The 25595-nt window shown below is 42.0% G+C and overlaps 1 protein-coding gene across 1 annotated transcript in view; it reads left to right on the top strand.

Moving 5' to 3' along the window:
* Nucleotides 1-25595, top strand: part of ppp2r5d (protein phosphatase 2, regulatory subunit B', delta) — a 165258-nt gene that overhangs the window by 80761 nt on the left and 58902 nt on the right. The window contains exons 6-9 of the mRNA XM_060848039.1: nt 290-382; nt 1094-1224; nt 5562-5621; nt 17377-17485. Of these exons, the coding sequence (XP_060704022.1) occupies nt 290-382; nt 1094-1224; nt 5562-5621; nt 17377-17485 (393 nt within the window). The remainder of the gene's footprint in view (nt 1-289; nt 383-1093; nt 1225-5561; nt 5622-17376; nt 17486-25595) is intronic.

Genomic DNA, 25595 nt, shown 5'->3' with positions numbered 1-25595 from the left:
TAATTTTTTTATCCAAATCTCCCTGGCAGGACCACACGAAGTCATTCATATTTTCGGAGATGGGAAAGTATTCTGTTCCTGGACAATCCTTAACCTTCTTGCACAAGTCAGAAAAAGCCTTGTCTCAATATAATTGGCACTTTCTACATAGGCTGAAGGCTATTTAGTGCAAAGATAATTTGTATATATCAAGTTATTCATGTTCTTAAAGCATTCATTTGAGAATTTTAATTTCTCTCAAGCAACTAAAAGGCTGATGTGTTTTAACTGCTGCCCCTCCTCTTTCCAGCTTGTCTACGAGTTTTTCCTGAGGTTTTTGGAGTGTGCTGATTTTCAACCAAATGTAGCCAAAAAGTATGTCGACCAGAAATTTGTCCTGTCGGTGAGTTGACCCTACATCGCTTGCCTTGAGAAAGCAAAAGCTTCAGTTGTGTGACAAGATGATGCATTGAGTTATTTGTGTTTGTAAGATGTGGTTTCTGGTGCCTCTAAATTTTAACTATGGAAATGAATTGTAGGGCTTCAGCCACCTTTCCCCTTCATGAGGGGAAAGGATCATCGGTCAAGACAATAGCTGACCATCAAAGTTTTGGGAGTAAGGTGTTTTCATAATATGAAGTCTCAATATAGCATGACTTTTTAAATATTGAACACTAAAGTAATTTGTTCTGTAATAATTAGCACAAAATGTTTTGCCTGTATGTAAATATACTTCAGTCCAATATGCATGCTTAAGTGTGCAGACAATGACTGAGCAAGTCTGTTTTAATTTTGCTAAATTGGACTATTCCCAATTTGAAGATAGTGTTGTAAGTTTATTAATTTATTGTCCTTGTAAAGATAGTTTGTAATCACTTCTGACTTTGGTATTGAATGCTGCGGGTTAATCTGTCAAACCTTTTCATTCAAGTGGCTAAAATTGAATCAAAATACATTATTCATAGAAATGTTAGTGGAACTAACATTCTGTAAAATGGTTCAATGTACATTTGACAATACAGACTGTTGGTTTCTTCATGTGCACATAGCACTCACTTGCAAAGAGTACAAGTCAAACAATTGTGACTGGTTTTGTTTCTATTTCTTCTCACAGCTGTTGGAATTGTTTGATAGTGAAGATCCAAGGGAAAGAGATTTCCTCAAGACTATCCTTCATAGGATCTACGGCAAGTTTCTGGGCTTGCGGGCGTATATCCGGAGACAAATAAATAACATCTTTTACAGGTAATTGTATCTAACATTTATTCAGGAACACCTGAGGATTAATGCAGGAAATGGTATAATCTGTTTTGAGAGTTGCAACAGCACATTTTGTTGATGGATACACTGCTGCCAATTGTATCATTGGTGAAGGAACTGATTGTTGAAGTTTGCAAACGGGATGCTTTTTCCTGGATAATGTTGACTGAGCTTTTTAAGTAAAAAATGAGGTCTGCAGATGCTGGAGATCACAGTTGAAAATGTGTTGCTGGTTAAAGCACAGCAGGTCAGGCAGCATCCAAGGAATAGGAAATTCGACGTTTCGAGCATAAGCCCTTCATCAGGAGGGCTTTTTAAGTGTTGATGGAACATCAACCATCCATGCAAGCAGGAAGTATTCCACAAATAAGACTTGTGCTTTGCAAATGGTAGACAGGCTTTAAGAAGTTTGGTGAGTTACTCGCAGCAGAATTTCTTGCTTTGGCCTGCTCTTGGTGGCAGTATTTATATGTCTAGTCCAGTTTTAATGTTGATCAATAGCAACTCCAAGGATGCTATTAGTGATGTTTTCAGCAATGCTTATGTTATTGAATGTCATGTTGTTAGATTCTGTCTTTTTGGAGCTAGCCATTGTTTGGCACTTCTGTGGTGTGAATATTCCTTGCAATTTGTTAGCCCAAGCCTGAATGTCATCCAGGTTTTGCAGGATTTGGACGTGGACTGCTTCAATGTCTTGGAAGTGGGCGGCATGGTGGCACAGTGGTTAGCGCTGCTACCTCACAGCACCAGAGACCTGGGTTCAATTCCTGCCTCAGGTGACTGACTGTGTGGAGTTTGCACATTCTCCCCATGTCTGCGTGGGTTTCCTTTGGGTGCTCTGGTTTCCTCCCACATTCCAAAAAAAATGTGCAGGTTAGGTGAATTGGCCATGCTAAGTTGCCTGTAGTGTTAGGTGAAGGGGTAAATGTAGGGGAATGGGTCTGGGTGGTTTGCGCTTCAGCAGGTTGGTGTGGACTTATTGGGCCGAAGGGCCTGTTTCCACACTGTAACTAATCTAATCTTAAAAAAAACTGCTGCTTAAAGTGGTGTATGAGAGTAAACTTACAGGGAAATGTACAAACTGATTCTGAAAGCTTTATGTCTTTGAAGAACAGAAGATTAGCAAAGGCACATTTAAATCCCTTCTAGTCAGAAACAGGGTAAATTATAATGGGGAACAGATGGTGGACCAACTAAACAGTTCTGGTCACCTGGAAAGGTAAGCTAGAGGGGGTTCAGAAGAGACTTATCAGGGACGTTGCCGGCTATAGAAGGTTTAAGTTCTGAAGAAAGGCTGGGACTTTTTTTACACTGGAGCGTGGGAGGTTGAGAGGTGACCTTAGAGGTTTATAAAATAATGAGAGGTTATAGACCGTGTTAATGGTAGATGTCTTTTCCCTAGGAGGGGGAATTTCAAGACCAAGGAGCACATATTTAAGATGAGAGGAGAGAGATTTTATAAAAGACATGAGAAGCAAATGTTTTATAAGTGTGGTTCACATGTAGAATAAACTTCCTGAGGAAGTGGTGGATGAGGACACAGTAACAATGTTTAAAAGACATTTGGATGAATCTGAAAGGTTTGGAGGAATGTGGGCCGTTAGCAGGCAGGTGGGACTAGTTTAGTTTGAGATTGTTTGGTATGGGATGGTTGGACAGGAGGGTCTATATTTGTACTATATGAGGCGCAAGTGAGGACTGCAGATGCTGGAAATCAGTAGTGTTGGAAAAGCACAGCAAATCAGGCAGCATCTGAGGAGCAGGAAAATCAACATTTCGGGCAAAAGTCCTTCATCAGGAATTTGCACTATATGAGTCTAAATACATATCTGGGTTCTGCCTACAAAAAGGAGGGTGCAAATGTATCATAAATATTGGGGAGCACCAGGTCAAATGAGAAAGAGGAACTGAAGGAATTTGATATAAATTGGGAAATGATGTTGGGGAGTTAGATGGAAAAGCTAGCTGATACATTCCCTGAATCTGATCATCTTCATTTTGGAGTAGTTAAGGAAGTGGCCCCAGAAATAGTGGATGCATTTATGGATTCTGGAACAGTTCCTGTGAATTGGTGTGTAGATAATGTGACTCCATTGTTTTAAAAAGGGGGTTGAGATAAAAGAGGGAATTCCAGACCAGTTAACCTAATGTCAGTAGGCAGGAAAAATACAAGACTCCATTATATATGATTTAAAGCAGAGCACTTGGGAAAACAGTGGCAGATTTGAGCAGAATCCACATAGATTTATGAAAGGGAAATCACTTGACAAATCTTTGCATTTTTTAAGTGTGTAACTAGCAGAATCGATGAGGGGGAGCCAGTCAAAGCTGTCAGAAATCTTTCAAAAAGACCCCACCTAAGAAATTAGCATGTAAAATTAAAGCATATGGGAGGGGGGGTGCAAGGTTTGGTGGTGGTGGTGGTGGTGGTGGTGGCGGTGGTAGAACTGGTTCGCACAGGAAACTCGGATTACTAAGAAATGGGTGTTTTATTGAATGGCAGTCGGTATCTGCTTCAGTACCACAGGAATCAGTACTATGACTCCAGCTATTTACAATGTGTGTGTATTTAATGATTTAAATGAGGGAGCTAAATATGGTATTTCCAAGTTTGCAGATGAAACCAAACTGGCTGAACTGTAAGGGCAATGCAGAGATGGTTCAGTGTGATTTGGAAAGTTGAGCGATTGTCCAAATACATGTCAGATGATGTATGTGGATAAATGTGAGGTTGCCCACTTTGGCAGCAAAATCAAGAAGGCAGATTATTATCTGAGTGGAGATGGACTGGAAAAGGGGGAGTTGCAACAAAGCCTGGGTATCCTTGTTAATCAGTTGCTGAAAATAACCATGCAGGTGGTGAAGGCAGCAAATGGTATGTTGGCTTTCACAGCAAGATGATTCAAGTACAGGAACAGGGATGTATTGATGCAATTGTGTGTGACCTTGGTGAGGCCATGCCTGGAGTATCATGTGCAGTGTTGGTCTCCTCTGTGAACGGATGCTCTGACTAAAGAGTGTGCAAATAAGGTTTCCCAGACCATTCCTGGAATGGCAGCCATGATATGTTAGATTCCCTACAGTGTGGAAACAGGCCCTTTGGCCCAACAAGTCCACACCGACCCTCCGAAGAATAAACCATCCAGTCCCCTTTCCCCCTCACTAATGCACTATGGGCAATTTAGCAAAGCCAATTCACCTAACGTGCACATTTTTGGAGTGTGAGAGGAAACTGGAGCACCCGGAGAAAACCCACGCAGACACTGGGGGAATGTGCAAACTTCACACAGACAGTCACCCAATGCTGGAATTGAACCTGGGAACCTGAGGCAGCAGTGCTAACCACTGAGTCACCGTGCCACCCCATGAAGAAATACTAGATCAATCAGGATTCTATTCATTCGAGTTTAGAGAGATGTTTGACATGTTTACATGAGACTTCATGTCATCAGTTACACATTCGACAGTGTTCCTTATGATTGCATCTCTTACATTTTCCCCTCCTCGTAGTAATGTCTGCACCCTTGAGCTGTTGTGACTGCATGTTAATTTGCAGAGAATACTTTCTCATATGACTTCAGGTTCACTGATTCCAGTTAGGTAAAGTTACCATTGTTTAAAGATTCAAAACTCTCTTTTTCCAGCCTCTACTCTTACTTACTTTGATATTTTTCCCCTCCCCTATCGTACCCTCACATCCTTATTCCATATCTCCTTGGACTGTCCACTTGGCAGCCCCTCTTAATCCCTCCATCCCTACCACTTCATTGCTTACTATTTCTTCAGAGCCTCCATTTCAATTGCTGTCTCCTTTCAGCTAATCTGTCCCCGGGCATGGTGGTATCTCCCCACTCCTGTGGCCTATCAGCCTTGCTCACTCAATACTTGAGTGGCATTAGCTTAAGTTCCTTATTGCTCTTGAAATGAGTTTTGTTGCATTCCCAATAATTAAGATGAGGCAGCTGGCCTAGGCTTTTCTCCTATATCAGAATTGAGCTACACCTTAATTCTTGTGTCCTGATGTTGTTGAAGCTTTCAGGACCAAAGGCAGTCAGATTTTCCACTAACTAATGTTCAGCAAGGGTTTCTTTGACACAGCTCTGTTTTAGCTAATAAAATTTCCATCTGGAATAAATGGAAAATGTTTGATTCATTTGGTGGACTTTGAGGGCATGTGTGCAGTCATGAAAGTGATATTTGCAGAGCTGCACGGGTGGAATGTGAGGGTGAGATTTGTGAACCCAGCTCATGTAAAGTGGCCATCAGCAGTCATAAATGGTCTCCCAGTCTGAGAGAATGGACTTTTTTGTTTTCTTTCCTAGGTTTATCTACGAGACTGAGCACCATAATGGAATTGCAGAACTTCTAGAAATTTTGGGCAGGTGAGTGGTATTTTGGTCAAACTGATATATATACCTAGGTAAATTGAAAAGATCATTAGCTTTAGGCCATCACTGGCTGTGTCTAAGTAAAATATCAGAGAGCAGTTTCATAGATAACAGGGCTCATGGGTCTGGAAAGGGCAAGGTTTTGGGATCAGGTCTTATGGACCTTTGGGTAGGAGGAGGGTGGAACTGTGGCCCTCTGACTCTTCGGGGTAGTTAGAACTATGGTGTGAGAAGAGGATGGGTCTCATGACCAGAAAGAGGAGGTTGGAGCAATGCCCCACTGGCTGACCACATCCTGGGGCAGTGGAGGAATGCAAAATTTAGTTTTCCCGAAATTGTATTAGAGCTGCACCTGTTCTACACTAACAGCTGTGCCTTATAGTTGGAGGAGAGGATTTGAGGCCTTGACAGCAGAGGGGAGTAACTGGCCTCTGGTTAAGTTTCTTTGCAGTCAGTGATGAACTGCAGCATAATATTCATAATGGGATCCTGTGATGCCATAAAAGTCATGGGAAGATGGTCACTGTCTGGCTCTTGTTTGTAAATGTTTCTTTCTTTTGTGAAGCTTAGAGTGGATGTTCCCCAGATCTTGCTACTTATGAGCATTTATTTTCTAAGGAGTTGCGAATGGTACTGAACACTGCAGTCATCGACCAACATCCCCACTCCTGACCTTATATTGAAGGGAGGGTCCTTGATGAAGCAGTTGAAGATGGTTGGGCCTAGGACACCACTCTGAAGAGCTCCTGCAGCAATGTTCTGTGTCCCAGTGGACTGAGTCATTTTTCATCTATTTAAAACTGAGCATCTCGGAGAAAGTCTTAAGGAGCCGCACAGAAACAAAAGGAAAATATATTGATTCTGAAGAGATTTCAATAAGAAATTTACATGTGTGATGCATTAGTGTGGATTTGAAAAGCATTTGTTGGGACACCGTGAGTAATCCATGTTTGAATCTGCTTGACTGAAGTAGCTAGTACATATTAGGCTATAAAGTTGGTTCAAGCTAATTCTCAGTAAGATTCCCCGTCCACAAAAAAAGCTTTAAGCGACTAAACAGCATATCAAGTAAATGGGAAATATTTCTGCAATTCTGCTGGCAGCAGTAGGTGCCAGAGAAGCAAGACTTCTTATTCATGTGAGAAACTTCTGAAGTAGTATTCAAAATTGATTGTCAGCTTGCTGATTTGTACTTCCCAAACAGATATGACAAAACTTGATTGTGTCATGACTAGGCATTAGGGAAGAGTTTTCAAATGAGAAAAGACTACAGAATGGGGCTCTGAGTGTACTTAGCCATTGATCAGAAAAAGTTAGTATCCAAGTTCAGCAGGTAATAGGAAAAACAAATGAAATGTTGGTTTTTATTTGAAAGAAAATGTAGAAAATTAAGGAGTTGCTAAAACTGTACAAGGCACTAATCTGGCCATAGGTGGGACACTGAACAGTTTTGGGCAGTTTAGATAAAGAAAGATATAGTGGCATTGAGGGCCACCCAAAAAACATTTGCTCGGCTGATACCAGGTAGGGAGAGAATTGTCTTTTGAGGACAGATTCTGTAGATTGGGCCTCTACTCATTCTCGTGTAGAAGAATGAGAGTTGACTGTGTTAAATCAAACAAGATTCTTAGAGACTTGACAGGGTATTTGCAGAGAGGTTGTTTCTCCTTTTTAGGAGAGTCTAGGACCGGGGGGGGGCATAATATCAAAATAAGGGGCTGCACGTTTTAAGGCAGAGATGATAAAGCATTTCTTTCGGGAAGTAAATCTGTAGAATTATTGAACACCGAGTTTGAAGCTGGGTTGTTAAATAGATTGAAGACAAATATAGATTGATTTTTTAATCAGTAAGGGAATCAACAGTTATGGGGAAAATGCGGTTCAGCATTATTAGATCAGCCATAATCTTATTGAATGGCAGAGTAGACTGTATAGGCTGAAAGGCCTACTTTTTGCTTCTATATCTGATGAATGCAGTAAATATTATTGGCCCATGTTAATGTGAATATAGCCACTGTTAGTGGTGGAGTTTTCAATACTCCCTTCCCTGACTTTGTCTAAACAGTAGTGCAGTGGTCTTTCTTTCTGCCTCTCACTGATTCCTGATGTTTCCCTCTCTCTTGTCTTGCTCCCCCTATTGCCTGCCTCTCTTTACCAACCCCATTCCTTCCTAGCATGTCGCCCTCTCCCACCTCCAAAGGATCTTGAATCTTTGGAATTCACTACCCAGGGTGTGATGGATGCTGGGACATTGTGTAAATTTAAGGATAAGGTGGGCAGATTTTTAAGTTAGTAATGGGTTGAAGCATTACGGAGAATAGACAGACTTGTGGAGTTGATGCCAAGATGAGATCAGTCATGATGATATTGAAGGTGGAGCAGGCTTGAGGGGCTGAATTGCCTAGTCCCTTCGGCCCAACCAGTCCACACCCACCCTACGAAGAGTAACCCACCCAGACCCATTTCCCTCTGACTAATGCACCTAACACTACGGGCAACTTAGCATGGACAATTCACCTGACCTGCACATGTTTGGCCTGTGGGAGGAATCTGGAGCACCCGGAGGAAACCCACGCAGACACAGAGAACATGCAAACTCCACACAGACAGTCACCCGAGGCTGAAATTGAACCTGGGATCCTGGTACTGTGAGGCTGCAGTGCTAACCACTGAGCCCACCGTGCTGTCTTATTACTTATGTTCTTAACAAGACAGTGAAGGAGGAGACTGAACAAATTACCCCATCCTCAATGATGGGAGAGACCAACACATCAAAGGAAGTGCAAAAGCTATTGCTGAATTTTTTTGTAAAAGCCACCGGCCAGAAGTACTAATTAGATGAACCATCTCCGCCTCCTTCAGAGGTGCCAACATCACAGAAGCCAGTCTTCAGTCCATCCCAAGAGGTGCTCGATGCTGCAAAGGCTGTTGACTCTGATACTATTTCAGCAATCGTATTGAAGACTTGTGCCAATGATTTGCCCCTCCCCTAACCAAACTGTTGCAGTACAGTTACAACCCTGGCATCTACCTAATAATCTTTAAAAATAAAATTGCCCAGAAATGTCTAACAGATGCAAAGCAGGACAAATTCCACCCAGCCAATTAACACCCAATCCATCAACTCTCAAGATATTTTGTAATCAACTTGTTCAGAGATTAAGGGGACGCAATGGTTTAGTGGTATTATTGGTCGATTATTAATCTGGGGATCCAGGTTCAAATACTGCCACGGCACGTGTTTGAATTTGAATTCAACCAAAAATCTGGAATCCATGATCTAATGATGACCATGAATCTATTGTTGATTATTGGAAAAACCAATCTGATTCACTAAAGTCCTTTAGGGAAGGAAACTGACATTTCCTACATGTGACTCCAGACCCACAGCAATGTAGTTGACTCTTTAACTGCCCTCTGGGAAATTAGGAATGGGCAGTAAATGCTGGCGCAGCCAATGTTGCCATCATCCTGTAAGTGGATTTTTTAAAAAATTCTATTACACAGTATGGAGCTGGTGGGGACTTAAACTGGGCCTCTTGGTTCAGGGATAGGGAAGTTATCTCTGCACAACAAGAGCCCCACCTCAGGATACTGTCCTGGGCTCAATCATGTTCAGCTACTTCATCAATGACCTTCCCTGCATGATAAGGTCAGAAGTGGGGATGTGCAAACATCAGTAAACAACGTTCAGCACCATTTGTGACTCCTTAGACACTGAAGTAATCTGAGTCTAAATGCAACAAGATCTAGACAGGTTTGAGCTAACCAAAAACAAGTAATGCTTTTACCACACAAGTGCCAGGCAACGACTTCTCCAACAAGAGAGAATCTTAACTACTGCCCCTTGACATTCAGTGACATGACATTACTGGAACCTCTCCCATGCAATCAGCATCTTGTGGATTACTATTGACAGAAGTAGAAGTGGAACTGCAACTGGACCAACCCTATAAACACTGCAACTACAAGAGCTGGTTAAAGGCCAAGAATCCTGCAATGGGTAACACACCTCCCATCTCAGAGCATGTCCATCTCCAAGGCACAAGTCAGGAGTGCAATGGAATACTTGCCATGTGCCTGGATGAGTACAGCTTCAACAACAATCAGTAAGCTTGCCACCATCTACTTAAAAATAACCTCCTTGTTTGGAAACTCATTCACGTCTTCCACCACTAACGCACAGTAGCAGTGTGTACCACCTACAAGATGTACTGCAGACATTCAACAAGACGCCATCGACAGCACTTTGCAAACCTATAACCACTTCCATCGAGAAACATCAAGTCAATAGATACACCACCTCCATCTTCCCCTCCCAGCTACTCCACATCCTGATATGGAAATATATCATGGTTCCTTCAGTGTCAGTCATACAGCATGGAAACAGACCCTTTGATCCAACCCATCCATGCAAACCAAGTTTCCCAAATTAAATTCGTCCCACTTGTCTGCGTTTGGCCCAAATCTGTCTAAACCTTTCCAATTCGTGTACCTGTCCAAAGGTCTTTTAGATGTTAGAACTGGACCTGCACCTAATACTTCCCCTGGCAGTTCATTAGGAGCCACGCTCTGGAAAAAGTTGCCCTTCAGGTGCCTTTTTAATCACTCTCCTCTCACTTTCAAAATATAGCCCCTCGTTTTGAACTCACCACCCTACAGAAAAGACCTTTTATACGTCTCTATAAGGCACCCCTCAAATTCCTGTGCTTCAGTGGAAAAAAAGTCCCAGTCTAATTAGTCTCTCCCTGTGGCTCAAACCCTCCAGTCCTGGCAACATCCTGGTAATTCTTTTCTGAACCTTCTCCAATTTAATATCCTTCCTCTAGCAGGGTGACCAGAACTGTACACAGTCATTCAAAAGTGGCCTCACCAATGTCCTGCACAACCTCAATATAACATCCCAACTCCTCAATGTTGCTCAGTCAAAATCCTGAACTCCCTCTGTAGTGGCAATCTGGGTGCACCTAATCAAATGCTGCAGTTCAAGAAGGCAGCTCATCACCACCTTCTCAAGGGAAACTAGGGATAGAAGTAAATGTTAGTCAATTCAACAACACCCACATCCTATTAACCAATAAAATAAATCTCATTGGGAATGGTCTTGAGTAACAGTGTGTCTGGGATTAGAAACTGTGACAAAATGTTTCTCCTGGTGAGTGATATCCTCTCTCTTTGTGGAAAATATTTTAAGTATTTCATGACTTTGCAGGATTATAAACCATATCACAGCAAATGGTTGAGAATGGTTCTGGGATGGTCTGAGTGGACAGATGATAGTGTTGTTTATGTGGGCAACTAAAAGGATTTTGACAAAGTATGTCATCATTATATGGATGGGTCTGTATGAGAACGACCTGGATTTGGGCGGGCAGAGCATAGCTGATAAATTTGCAGATAACACACTTCTAAATTTAATAAACAAGAGGTGAGTGTACAGCTTTCAAAAAGACATAAATTGGCAAAATTAGCCGATGTGTGATAGATCAAGTTTAACATCAGTGTGTGAAGTGACTCAGTTTGTTAGGAAGAATAATTAGCCATCGTAAATTAAATGATACACTACGCCTGTCCTTCAAAATTGTGTATACAAATGCTCTTTAAACAGCAGGACAGTTTAGAATGCCATTTAGAGGTCTTCTGAATTCTTGGCTTCATAAACTCATAAACGAAGCACAAGGATTGTACTAAATCTTTCACAATTGTGAATATGATGCTGGCCTGAGAGCTGTTACCAAGCCCGAGCACACATTTCAGGAAGGATGTTAAAGCATTGGAGAGGGTACAGAAGAGATTTACAAGGATGGTTCCAAGGGAGAGGGACTTCAGTTTTCTGAAAAAAGCTGCAATTATTCCCTTAGAGCAGAAATGGTTCAAGGCTATTTGTTAGAGACACTGAACATATTGAATGAATTTGATAGAATAAAGATTACTACTTGAGCGGCATGAAAATCGTACCTTTGGGTGTAAATTTTAACATAGGTGAAGAACGTAGGTCACATGAGAGCAAAAACATCATGGAACAAGTTATGAACTGCATAAAAAGCTGTTGGAACCAGATTTAATAATACGTTTCGATAGGGAAACGGCAAAGTAGTTGCAAAGGAATATAAAACACAAGGTTCTTTGAAAGTGCAGGAGAGTGAAACCAATAAGGTAGCACTTTCAAAAACCTGGAATGGATGTGATGGTTCAAATAACTCCTGAGTTTCAGAATTCTGATTCCTTAATTAAAATGTTTCATTTGTCTCTTGTTATGGACCAGACCAAGACCCCTTCAAATATATGAAGGAGACAACTGGACCCAACTTTTACTTAAGCATATGTGTAAGGTGCTGTGCTCCAGATGTAATTCGATTGGTTACACTAGTCTGCTTTAAACAAAACACATACTCATACTCTACAGTTAAAATACAAAGAAAGGTGAATTGGTATAACTTGAATTCTATTGGAAAACAGTAATAGATTATTTAACTACTAAACAGCAACTGTTCCAATACAGTAACATCCCAAAAACATGCCTTGGCAAAGGCAAATTCATTAAAATAGATGCAGTATTTTTCCAGTCCAGGAGGAAAGAACATCAATGAAAAAATTCTGGCAGAGAGAGGAAACTCTGATTTCAGAAAACAGAAGTGTTTTGCTGTAACAGGAAATGATATATGGCAGATAAGAAACCCCAACAACTACTGAAAGCTGAATTAAAACTCTGATTCTGGGACCCTGACTCAACTTATTCAGGTTACTTCTATTGTTCCAATGTTCTTTTTTATTATAAGAAAAGCACAAGGCCTAAAGGCTGTTTACTTTATTAGCTTGGAACAGGATAGTGAAGAAGGCAATTGATATGTTTTTCTTTTAATGGTCAGGGCATTGAATACAGGAGTTGGGAAGTCATGTTGCGACTATCCAGGACACTGGTTAGGCCACTTTTGGAATATTGTGTGCAGTTCTGGTCTCCCTCCTATTGAAAGGATGTTGTGAAACTTGAAAGGGTTCAGAAAAGATCTACAAAGATATTGGTAGTGTTGGAGGATTTGAGCTATTGGGAGAGGCTGAATAGGCTGGGGCTGTTTTCCCTCAAGCGTCAGAGGCTGAGGGGTGATCTTAGAGGTTTACAAAATCCTGAGGGGCATGAAAAGGGTGAATAGGCAAGTTCAAGAGTATGTTGCTGGAAAAGCACAGCAGATCAGGCAGCATCCGAGGAGCTCTCCTGAATAGACAAAGTCTCCTCCCTGGGGTGGAGGAGTCCTGAACTAGAGGACATAGGTTTAAGGTGAGACGGGAAAGATATAAAAGAGACCTATGGGGCAACTTTTTTACGCGACGGTGGTGCATGTACGGAATGAGCTGCCAGAGGAAGTGGAGGAGGCTGGTACAATTGCAGCATTTAATAGGCATCTGGATAGGTATATGAATAAGAAGGGTTTAGAGGGATATGGGCCAAGTGCTAGCATATGGAACTAGCTTAGGTTAGGATATTTGGTCGACATGGACAAGTTGGACTGAAGGGTCTATTTCCATGCTGTACTTCTCTATGACTGCTCGGTACCTCTACGTCAACCTCTTCATTTTAAAAAGGACAAAAGAGACCTCTTAAAGCCATAGTATCATTACACTCTTTAATGTATTTTAGTTTGGAGCTTTTTGATGTGGACTTAGGTTCTGATCATTTTGAAGGAGGGTCTTCCTTTGCATAAGGGAAAAAAAGGATATCAGAGTAATCCATTCAGCCCATCAAGATTATGGCTGACATGTTCCAGACCTTGACTCCTCTTTGTGCTAGTTTTTCGTAGGCATGAGCTCAGGTATTTAAAAAAAATCTATCTTATTAAGAATTTCCAGTAGCGTCCACAACTCTTGAAGTACAAAATTCCAAAAATGTATTACTCTCAAGAACGTAATAACTAGTGCAAGGAATAGACAACTCATCTCTGTCTCTACTTCTCCTGCTTGCTACCGTTAACCCTTCAACTTGATACTAATGAAAAATCTGCTTCTCTCCTCCTCCAATTTACTCAAGGTCCTTGTCATCCACTGCATGCTGGGGTAGTGAATTCCACAGATTCAGGATGCTTTTTGAGGAGTAATTTCTGCTCCCCTGTTTTAAATTTGCTACCCATTAAGCAAAGACTGTGACCTCTCATTCTAGATTACCCCACAAGAGGAAGCATTCTGTCTACATCTACTTTGTCAATCTGTTTGGCATCTATTAGATCTCCTTTCTTCTGAATCCATGTTGACCTAAACTGCTCAATCTCAAGACAAAACCCTCATCTTTGGAATCAATCTAGTGAATCTATTCTGAATTTCATCCAATGCAATTATATCCATCCTTGAGGGCATCAGAGCTGTACACACTATTGCAGCTGTGGACTCACTACTGCCTTACACACTTGTAGCAACACATCCCTGTTTTTATACTGTGTTCATTTAGCAATAAATGCCGAACTCTCTTTACCTCCTTTGTTACTTTCTGTATCATGTACCAGTTTTCTGCATTTCATGCACGACACCCAGATTCCTTTACGCTGAAGCCCTCTGAAGTTTCTCTCCATTTGGATGACAAATTATCTTCATATTCTTCTGATTGAAATGAATAATTTCTCACTTACCCAAGTTAATCTCCATCAGTCAAATTTTGACCTGTTCACCTAACCTATCCGTATGCATTTGTAAATTTCTTATTTCTTCATTGCACCTTACTTTCTGCTTATTTTAGTGTCATCTGCAAATCTGGTGAATGTACATTTGATCACTGCAGCCAAGTCAAGAGTATAGATTGTAAGAAGTTAGGACATGGTAGCACAAATGGCATTCCTCAAGTTGTCTCTTGTCATCAGAAAAAGACCTGTTTACCCTCACTGATTTCTGTCGGTGGGCCAATCCTCTACTACCCCTAACCACACATGATCTTGCTTCTGTATTCACCTTTTGTGTGGTGCCTTATCACATGCCTTCTGGAAATCCAGCACCAACATTTATAGGACCCCATTTACCACTTGAAGAACTCTAGCAAATTAGTCAAACACATTTGTCCTCCTTATTTGACTTCCAAATGTTGTGTTACACTTCTGTAATGGATTCTAACAATTTCCCAATGACCCATGTTAAACTAATCATCTATAGTTTCCAAATTTGACATTAGTAGTCACCCCTTCAGGGCAGAAATAAGAGGAATTCTTTTCTGAGGGCTGTTGAACTTTGGAGCTCTGCCTCGGAAGGCAGTGGAGTTGGGGGTCATCGTATACTTTTTAAGATATATTCTTGTCAGGTAAGGATATAAAACGTTATCACAAACCGATCAGCTATGATCTTATTGAATAGCAAACAGTCTAAAGGGTAAAATAGTCTACTTTTCCTAAATCGCATTCATGTTTGGAGTTGCACCCATCCAAGCAAGTGGAGAAGATTCAATGCCTTGATTTATGCCTTGAAGATGGAGAGGGGTGCAGGCTGTGGGGGCTCAGGAGGTGAGCTATTATTCCCAATGTTCTGTTCCTATCGGCAAAATATTTATCGAGTTTGACCACTTCTCTTTCTGGTCATTGATAACCCCCCAAGATACTGGTAATGTGTGATTCAGTGATGGTTATGGTCATTGAATATCATGGGATAATGGTTAGATTTTTTTCATGTTTGAGATAGTGATTTCAAGGCAGTTACATGACACAACTGTTAATTGTCATTCCTTATCCCAAGTTGTTCACTTCTTACTACATTTGGGTACAGACTGATTCAGTATTTAAGGAGTCACAAAGGGACCTGAATGCATCCATATGTTGGAGGGAAGATCAACGAAACAACTGAAGATCTTTGACACTGCTGTTTGAGGAATTTATGTGATGATAACCTGAGACTTTGGCCTCCAGCAACCACAAGCAACTAGCATGTCCTTACCACTGCATTGAGGTTTAAACTTCGATTATTTACTCAAGTTTTGAAGAATTGGTGAATACAATTGTGTTGTATTACTAGCACAATTTGTTCTGATTACTGCCAGTAGGTTTATACAAGTCTATTTGATGCTATTTTCCTGAGATTAGAATACATTTCTTCACTGAAAGCATTGCATCTCCATATGCCTGAAGACGCTGGCTAGGTAGACATGTTGAGTGTATTCAAGATGAACATTAACAGATTTTTGTTTTCTAAGTATTGAGGAATTTGAGTGTAATGATAGAAGGTAGAAGTGAATTAGACCGGCATTGATCTTACTCAATGACCGATTAGTCCTATGTATCAAGTTCTCCTGCTTCTCATATTTCTTATATTTGGGTGAAATCGCATCTGCTTAGACATCTGTTTACTCGCTTTACTTTTCTATGTTTAGGTTTGATGTGGACTGTTTTTAATTGCAGAATATCTTTAATTCATTCGTGAGAGGTGGGTGCTGCTCGCTGGGCTAGGATTTATTGCCCACCCCAAGTTGGCCTTGGAATGTTTGTTGACTGAGAATAGGAGGGGAAATTGGCCAAGATTTTTGCTTGTAGGACTGTGTACTAGTGAAGACCGTTTGATTCCAATTTACTGCTAGTCTCAGATAAAGTGCAGCTACTTGGGTGATTTGTTACAGAGGGCTGTTAGCAGTTGTGGTGAGAGTCAGTACTTTGGAGAAATGGGGAGTGAAAATCACCATATGACACTGCAAATAAACTTGTAAACTTCATTGGTTATTTGGGAGAACTTCACTTTTCTACATATTCTGTATACAGTTAATAAGACATAGCATATTGAGAGGAATGGATAACTTTGAATGTACAGTTTCTAATAGTTTTCACTGGTATTTTCCATATGCAGAGGAACCTTGATTAACCGACCGAGGTGGGCGGGCACTATTTCGTTCAGATAATTGATTATTCAGCTAATTGATTCAATACCTCTCCTCGGGGGCTCGGAGTTTTCTGAAGGTTCCTTTTTCCTCACTGTGCCTGCCTTGCTCCCCCTCTCTGTCTCCGGGTTTGTTTCTGAGCAGACGCACACTTGTGTGTAAGGGACCTGCAGCATTGCTGAAGCCTTCCCACCCCCCACCCCCAATCAGTTCAAAGGGATTGACACAGCAAGCACTTAATCTGCTCCCCGTTCAGGAAACTAGGCAGTAACACACAGCGTGTGTGCCCCCATCTGCCCCTCATCCCCACGCGCACGCACACCTTTTTACTGAACGTTTTGTCACGTTCCACCTTTGCCCTGTACAGGACAATGTTAGAGAGATTATCTGGGTAGAAAGGTTCAGGCTACACTCCTGTGTAGAACTCCAGGGAAGGTGTGGTGAGAATGAGAGGGCAGGCAGTCGGTCAGTTGGAGACCGTGCCTGGGCTCCCCTTGACGTCCAGGATGGTTCTCGGCAGCATTTCAGTAAGCAGAGTTCGTTTTTAATCATTGTAAATAAAAGGCGCGATCACTGTTGGGAACACTTCTTCGATGTTATGTTTCTGTTGGGACCTCGAGTTCACCTTCGGATAATTCGATATTCAGATAATAGAGGTTCCTCTGTATTACAAATGAATGTACAACAAATCTTAAAAATAATGATGGATATTGATCAACATTGTATCATGCTGCCACTAGGGTGTTAGAAGATGGACTATCAACTTTTTTTGGACTAGTAATGCCATATTTTCCAAAGCAGTTAAAAATGCTTCTATCTACTCACTCCAAATAATTTATAAACAGTGGGATTTTGAATACCCTCTCAGTAAATTGTCAAGGATTTAATTTCTTTGCACTTTTCTGTTTCCTTGTTCAGTATAATCAATGGGTTTGCATTGCCATTGAAAGAAGAGCATAAAATGTTCCTGATTAGAGTATTACTGCCCCTGCACAAGGTGAAAAGTCTCAGTGTCTACCACCCACAGGTAAGGAATATTTCACCAGTTTCTGGGAAATCAGTCCTGCAACAAATACTTCAATTGAGAAAATGTCTTTAAAGACTGATTTGTGACTTGGAGTTGATCTAGGGGCAGGCTTTGGAAGTGTTGGACCTGTATACATGGGAATACTGGCGAGGCCCTTTGGGAACAGTGGGAGTTTTGAACCCTGAACAATAAATGTCAGGACTCAAGCAAAACTGTAGTCTAAAAAGAATATTGAACTTCATTACCAGTGTCTAATTAACAGGTTGCAAACATTAAATAACCAGGATCCAAAGCATGCCGCACTTGGATTTTACCAAGAGGAGTAGAACCGAGTATCCTTCTAGCTCCTTTGAGATTTTGAAGGAATTGCTTCACCTGGTTTCGCACCTCTCTGTCTGTGTTGTTCCTTATTAAATAGTATTTTGCAAATTGTTTCTTCTACTGTTGAAGGTCGTGCTTTTATTTCCTCTTATTAAATCAGCTGAAAGCAGGAGAGAGTGCAAGAGCAGCATTTACATCAGGCAATGACCATTGCTGTTCTCACTTGATGTTGTTGTCACTAAATCACTCCCCATCAAAATCATTGACCACAAACTGAGTAGGGCCAGTGACATTAAAACAACAGCAATGGAAGGAATGCCCTAGTAATCAAACCCCAATATTCCACAAGTTGCATGGCTCATATTAATGTTTTGATATAATCATCATGGCAAATTGTTTATAATTTGGTACTGTTATTGAATAGATGACTTTTACCAAATTTCTTGTCCGAACTCAATTATCCATTTACCATAAGACACAGCAAATGCTTAAAAACAACTGGCAAAACTTTAGGGTCTAAGGTATAATCCATAATCGAAACTGCATCGCCTCTTAATCCAAACTACAGACACAATAAAAAAGACAACGAAGTCCCTGCAGGGATTCCCCTTCCCCCATCCGTGTGTCTGTCTTGCTCTCACATCCGCTCAAGCTCCTTGCTCATGCAGGTTGTGCATGGTCATCTGCTTAGCAAGATTAAATCACATGAAATACAAGGAGAAGTAGACATTTGGATACAGAACCAGCTTGAAGGTGGGAGGCAGAGGATGGTAGTGGAGGGTTGTTTTTCAGAGACCTGTGCCTCAAGGATTGGTGTTGTCTACACTGCTTTTTGTCATTTATATAAATGATTTGGATGTGAACATAGGTATGGTTACTAAGTTTACAGATGATATCAAGATTGGTGGTGTAAAGGACAGCAAAGATCACCTCCAAGTACAACAGGACCTTGATCATAGAATCATAGAGATGTACAGCATGGAAACAGACCCTTTGGTCCATGCCGACCAGAAATCCCAACCCAATCTAGTCCCACCTGCCAGCACCCAGCCCATATCTGTCCAAACCCTTCCTATTCATATACCCATCCAAATGCTTTTTAAATGTTGCAAATGTACCAGCCTCCACCACATCCTCTGGCAGCTCATTCCATACACGTACCACTCTCTGTGTGAATTCGTTGTCCCTTAGGTCCCTTTTATATCTTTCCCCTCTCACCCTAAACCTATGCCTAACCAATGTCCTGTACAGCCGCAACATGACTTCCCAACCGCTGTACTCAATACTCTGACCAATAAAGGAAAGCATACCAAATGCTGCCTTCACTATCCTATCTACCTGCGACTCCACTTTCAAGGAGCTATGAGCCTGCACTCCAAGGTATCTTTGTTCAGCAACACTCCCTAGGACCTTACCATTAAGTCCTGCTAAGATTTGCTTTCCCAAAATGCAGCAATTTGCATTTATCTCAATTAAACTCCATCTGCCACTTCTCAGCCCATTGGCCCATCTGGTCAAGATCCTGTTGTAATCTGAGGTAACCCTCTTCACTGTCCATTACAGCTCCAATTTTGGTGTCATCTGCAAACTTACTAACTGTACCTCTTATGCTCACATCCAAATCATTTATGTAAATGACAAAAAGTAGAGGACCTAGCACCGATCCTTGTGGCACTCCACTGGTCACAGACCTCCAGTCTGAAAAACAACTCTCCACCACCACCACCCTCTTCCTTCTACCTTTGAGCCAGGTGGCTAGTTTTCCCTGTATTCCATGAGTTCTAACCTTGCTAGCCAATCTACCATGGGGAACCTTGTCGAATGCCTTACTGAAGTCCATATAGATCACATCTTCTGCAATCCTCTTTGTTGCTTTTTCAAAAAAAAACCCAAATCAAGTTTGTGAGACGTGATTTCCCACACACAAAGCCATGTTGACTATCTCAAATCAGTCCTTGCCTTTCTAAATAAATGTACATCCTGTCCCTCAGGATTCCCTCCAACAACTTGCCCACCACCGACGTCCAGCTCACTAGTCTGTAGTTCCCTGACTTGTCCTTACCACCCTTAAACAGTGGCACCATGTTAGCCAACCTCCAGTCTTCCGGCACCTAACCTGTGACTATCGATAATACAAATATCTCAGCAAGAGGCCCAGCAATCACTTCTCTAGCTTCCCACATAGTTCTAGGGTACACCTGATCAGGTCCTGGGGATTTATCCACCTTTACCTGTTTCAAGACATCCAGCACTTCCTCCTCTGTAATCGAGACATTTTGCAAGGTGTCGCCATCTATTTCGCTACTCTCTATATCTTCCATATACTTTTCCATAGAAAATACTGATGCAAAATACTCGTTTAGTATCTCCCTCATTTTCTGCGGCTCCACACAAAGGCCGCCTTGCTGATCTTTTGGGGGTCCTATTCTCTCCCTCATTATCCTTTTGTCCTTAATGTATTTGTAAAAATCCTTTGGATTCTCCTTAATTCTATTTGCCAAATCTATTTCAGGTCTCCTTTTTGCCCTCCTGGTTTCCCTCTTAAGTATACTCCGACTGCCTTTTATACTCTTCTAAGGATTCACTCGATCTGTCCTGTTTATACCTTATATACGCTTCCTTCTTTTTCCTAACCAAACCCTCAATTTCTTTAGTCATCCAGCATTCCCTATACCTACCAGCCTTTCCTTTTACCATAACAGGAATGTACTTTCTCTGGATTCTCGTTATCTCATTTTTGAAGGCTTCCCATTTTCCAGCCATCCCTTGACCTACGAACATCTGTCCCCAATCAGCTTTTCAAAGTTCTTGCCCTATACTGTCAAAATTGTTTTTTCTCCAATTTAGAACTTCAACCTTTAGATCTAATCTATCCTTTTCCATCATTATTTTAAATTAATAGAATTATGGTTACTGGCCCCAAAGTGCTCCCCCACTGACACTTCAGTCACCTGCCCTGCCTTATTTCCCAAGAGTAGGTCAAGTTTTGCACCTTCTCTAGTAGGTACATCCATATACTAAAGCAGAAAATTTTGTTGTACACGCTTAACAAATTCCTCCCTTAACACTATGGCAGTCCCAGTCTAAGTCTGGAAAGTTAAAATCCCCTACCATGACCACCCTATGTTTCTTACAGATAGCTGAGATCTCATGACGAGTTTGTTTCTCAATTTCCCTCTGACTATTAGGGGGTCTATAATACAATCCCAATAAGGTGATCATCCCTTTCTTATTTCTTAGTTCCACCCAAATAACTTCCCTGGATGTATTTCGGGAATATCCTCCCACAGCACAGCTGTAATGCTATCCCTTTTCAAAAATGCCACTCCCCCTCCTCTCTTGCCTCCCTTTAGAACATAGAACATAGAAGGATACAGCGCAGTACAGGCCCTTCGGCCCTCGATGTTGCGCCGACCGAGTCCTACCTAACCTATACTAGCCCAATAACTTCCAAATGCCTATCCAATGCCCGCTTAAATGAACATAAAGAAGGAGAGTTCACCACTGATACGGGCAGGGCATTCCATGAACTCACAACCCGCTGTGTGAAGAATCTACCCCTAACATCTGTCCTATACCTACCACCCCTTAATTTAAAGCTATGTCCCCTAGTAACACCTGACTCCATCATCGGTAAAAGGTTCTTAGTATCTACCCTATCTAAACCCCTAATCATCTTATACACTTCTATCAGATCTCCCCTAAACCTTCTCTTCTCCAATGAGAACAGCCCCAAGTGCCTCAGCCTTTCCTCATAAGATTTTCCTACCATTCCAGGCAACATCCTGGTAAACCTCCTCTGCACTCGTTCTAAAGCTTCCACATCCTTCCTATAGTATGGCGACCAAAACTGCACACAATACTCCAGATGAGGCCTCACCAGAGTCTTATACAACTGCAACATGACCTCAGGACTCCGGAACTCAATTCCTCTGCCAATAAAGCCCAGTACACCATATGCCTTCCTCACAGCACTATTTACCTGGGTGGCAACTTTCAGAGATCTGTGTACATAGACACCAAGATCCCTCTGCTCATCCACACTACCGAGTAGCCTACCATTAGCCCAGTAATCCATCATCTTGTTATTCCTACCAAAGTGAACGACTTCGCACTTAGCTACATTGAATTCCATTTGCCACATTTCCGCCCAGCTCTGCAACTTATCTATGTCCCGCTGTAACCTACCACTTCCTTCCTCACTATCCACAACTCCACCGACTTTCGTGTCATCCGCAAACTTGCTTACCCAGCTTTCAAGTCCTTCCTCTAGATCATTTATAAAGATAACAAAAAGCAATGGTCCCAAAACAGATCCTTGTGGTACACCGCTAGTAACTGCGCTCCAAGATGAACATAATCCATCAACTACTACCCTCTGTCTCCTTCCAGCCAGCCAATTCCTAATCCAAACCTCTAATGTATCCTCAATGCCATACCTCCGAAGTTTTAGCATTAGCCTACCATGGGGGCATTAGCCTTTCTATCCTTCCTGTAGCATTTGTATCCTGGAACGTTAAGCTGCCAGTTCTGTCCTTCCCTGAGCCATGTTTCTGTAATTGCGATGATATCCCAGTCCCATGTTCCTAACCATGTCTTGAGTTCATCTGCTTTCCCTGTTAGGCCCCTTGCATTGAAATAAATACAGCTTAATTTATTAGTCCTACCTTGTCCCTGACTGTTTGTTTGACTCGCTTCTGTTCTCAACTGTACCAGTCTCCAATTGATCTCTTTCCTCACTATCTCCCTGCATCCCAACCCCACCCCCACCTTACTAGTTTAAATCCTCCCGAGCAGCGCTCGCAAATCTCCCTGCCAGTATATTAGTCCCCTTCCAATTTAGTGCAAACCATCTTCTTATACAGGTCACTTCTACTCCAAAAGAGATTCCAATAGTCCAAAAATGTGAATCCTTCTCCCAAACACGAGCTCCTCAGCCATGCATTCATCTGCTCTATCCTCCTATTCCTGCCCTCACTAGTTTGTAGCACTGGAAGTAATCCAGATATTACTACTCTCGAGGACCTCCTTTTTAAATTCCTGCCTAGCTCTCTGTAATCTCCCTTCAGAATCTCAACCTTTTTCTCTCCTATGTCATTGGTTCCAATGTGGACAGTGACCTCTTGCTGGCCCCTCTCCCCCTTGAGAACATTCTGCACCCTCTCTGAGACATCCTTGATTCTGGCACCAGGGAAGCAACACACCATTCTGAATTTTCGCTGCTGGCCACAGAAATGTCTGTACCTCAGACTAGAGAGTCCCCTAACACAATTGATCTCTTGGAACCCGACATATCCCTCACTGCACTAGAGCCAGTCTGAATACTAGAAACTTGGCTGTTCATGCTATGTTCCCCTGAGAATCCATCGCCCCATACATTTTCCAAAACAGCATACTTGGGAGGCTCCTGCACTAGCCGCCTACCTCTCTTACCCCGCACCACCCCCCCACCCATAACTACCATCCATCACATACTCTTGCTGTTGCAAATTCTTCATTGCTTCTAACTGTCTCTCCAGCCGATCCATTCGATCTGATGAGATCCGCAACCAACAGCATTTATTGTAGATATAATCCGCAGTAACCTTTCAACTCTCTTTAAACTCCCGCATCTGACAAGAAGCGCATATCACTCTACTAAAGGCCATTTTTGCTCCTTCACAATCTATACACCCAGAAAATAAAACCATCTTATTCCCCTCCAAAACACTGCCCCAGGTTAAATTAATAGTTATGGCTTCTATTTTAAGTTTAATCAAGAGACATATCTCAAAAAACACATAATCGAAAAAGAACCCACCTACACACTACTGCAGACTTTCTGTAGGTCACACTTAAAAACAATACACTTACCTGCTTCTGTGCTGTGAACTTCGCCCAAACATTTCCTCCAAGATCTGTTGTGAATTTCACTGTTTGCTAATTTTCCCAGATGCACTCCGATGTCCAGCGATCCATGAATTTAAACAGCAAAGGCAGTAACTGCGCAGATTCACTGTGTCAGTTTCTTTCTCTCCCTCTCCTGCATTGACCTCACCATGTGCTTCATTTGTCTGTTCTCCCTTTTAAAACTGCTGTTGTTTTGACTATTTTTTCCCAAAGTTCCAAAACACTGCAACAGCATATAAAACAATAATTGCTGCTCCAGGAATTGAAGGAAATCACCTCCAACACCTAAAATACCTCAATGAAGGAGCAGCTGTTACAGCCAGAAATTTTTTCTGTCCTCCATCTTGAATTCGCAGTTGGGCCGTTGGGCCAAGGAGTGGCAGATGGAGTTTAGTTTAGGTAAATGTGAGGTCCTGCATTTTGGAAAGCAAATCGAGGCAGGGCCAATATACTTAATAGTATGGATAGGCGGGGTATTGCTAAACAAAAAGATCTTGGAGTGCAGGTTCAAAGTTCCTTCAAAGCGGAGTCGGAAGTATACAGGGTCATGAAGAAGGCATTTGGTATGCTTGCCTTTATTGGTCAGTGCATTGAATATAGGAGTTTGGAGGTCATATTGCAGCTGTACAGGACATTGGTTAGGCCAGTATTGGAATACTGCATACAATTCTGGACTCATGGCTATCGGAAGGATGTTGTGAAACTTGAAAGGATTCAGAAAAGATTACCAAGGATTCAAAGTCTGTGTGAAGATTTGTAGCTCGGGTACTCGTTGTGGTTCTGTTCGCCGAGCTGGGAATTTGTGTTACAGATGTTTTGTCCCCTGTCTAGGTGACATCCTCAGTGCTTGGGAGCCTCCTGTGAAGCACTTCTGTGATCTTTCCTCTGGCATTTGTAGTGATTTGAATCCGCCGCTTCCGGTTGTCAGTTCCAGCGGTCCGCTGCAGTGGCTGGTATATTAGGTCCAGGTCAATATGCTTATTGATTGAATCAGTGGAGGATGCCATGCCTCTAGGAATTCCCTGGCTGTTCTTTGTTTGGCTTGTTCTATGATAGCTGAAAATGTGTTGCTGGAAAAGCACAGCAGGTCAGGCAGCATCCAAGGAACAGGAGATTCGACGTTTCGGGCATAAGCCCTTCTTTAGGAATGTGCTTCAGGCTGTTCTCTGTTTGGCTCGTCCTATAATAGTAGTGTTGTCCCAGTCAAATTCATGTTGCTTGTCATCTGCGTGTGTGGCTACTAAGGATAGCTGGTCGTGTCATTTCGTGGGACAACACTACTATTATAGGACAAGCCAAACAGAGAACAGCCAGGGAATTCCTAGAGGCATGGCACTCATCCACAGATTCAATCAATAAGCACATCGACCTGGACCCAATATACCGACCACTGCAAAGGACAACTGGAACTGACAACCGGAAGCAGCAGATTCAAACTATTATAAATGCCAGAGAAAAGATCACAGAAGCGCTTCACAGGAGGCTCCCAAGCACTGAGGATGTCACCTAGACAGGGGACGAAACGTCTGCAACACAAATTCCCAGCTCGGCGAACAGAACCACAACATTTCCAAGGATGTTGCCAGGTTTGGAGAGTTTGAGCTATAAGGAGAGGCCGAATAGGCTGGGGCTGTTTTTTGATGCACAACAAGGACTCAAAAGATTAAAAACATCGTTATCCTACCTGCAGGCAAAGGATGTTTGACAGTCATTTTAAACCGAACAGACAAAATTGAGAAAGCAAACGCACTTGCAGACAGGGACACTTACCAACAGGTGGTGATAGACCCGAACCTTGAACTAGAGAACCGAATCAGAGCCTTACTCAAAAACTTCAGAAATCTGGAGAATTAAACTAGACAGACCTCCAAAGAATGAAGCCAGATGGGTCCATTCATAC

This window comes from Hemiscyllium ocellatum, chromosome 3, assembly GCF_020745735.1.
Source record: "Hemiscyllium ocellatum isolate sHemOce1 chromosome 3, sHemOce1.pat.X.cur, whole genome shotgun sequence".
In the NCBI taxonomy this organism is placed as follows: domain Eukaryota; kingdom Metazoa; phylum Chordata; class Chondrichthyes; order Orectolobiformes; family Hemiscylliidae; genus Hemiscyllium; species Hemiscyllium ocellatum.
This window is presented reverse-complemented; position numbering and strand designations above follow the sequence as displayed.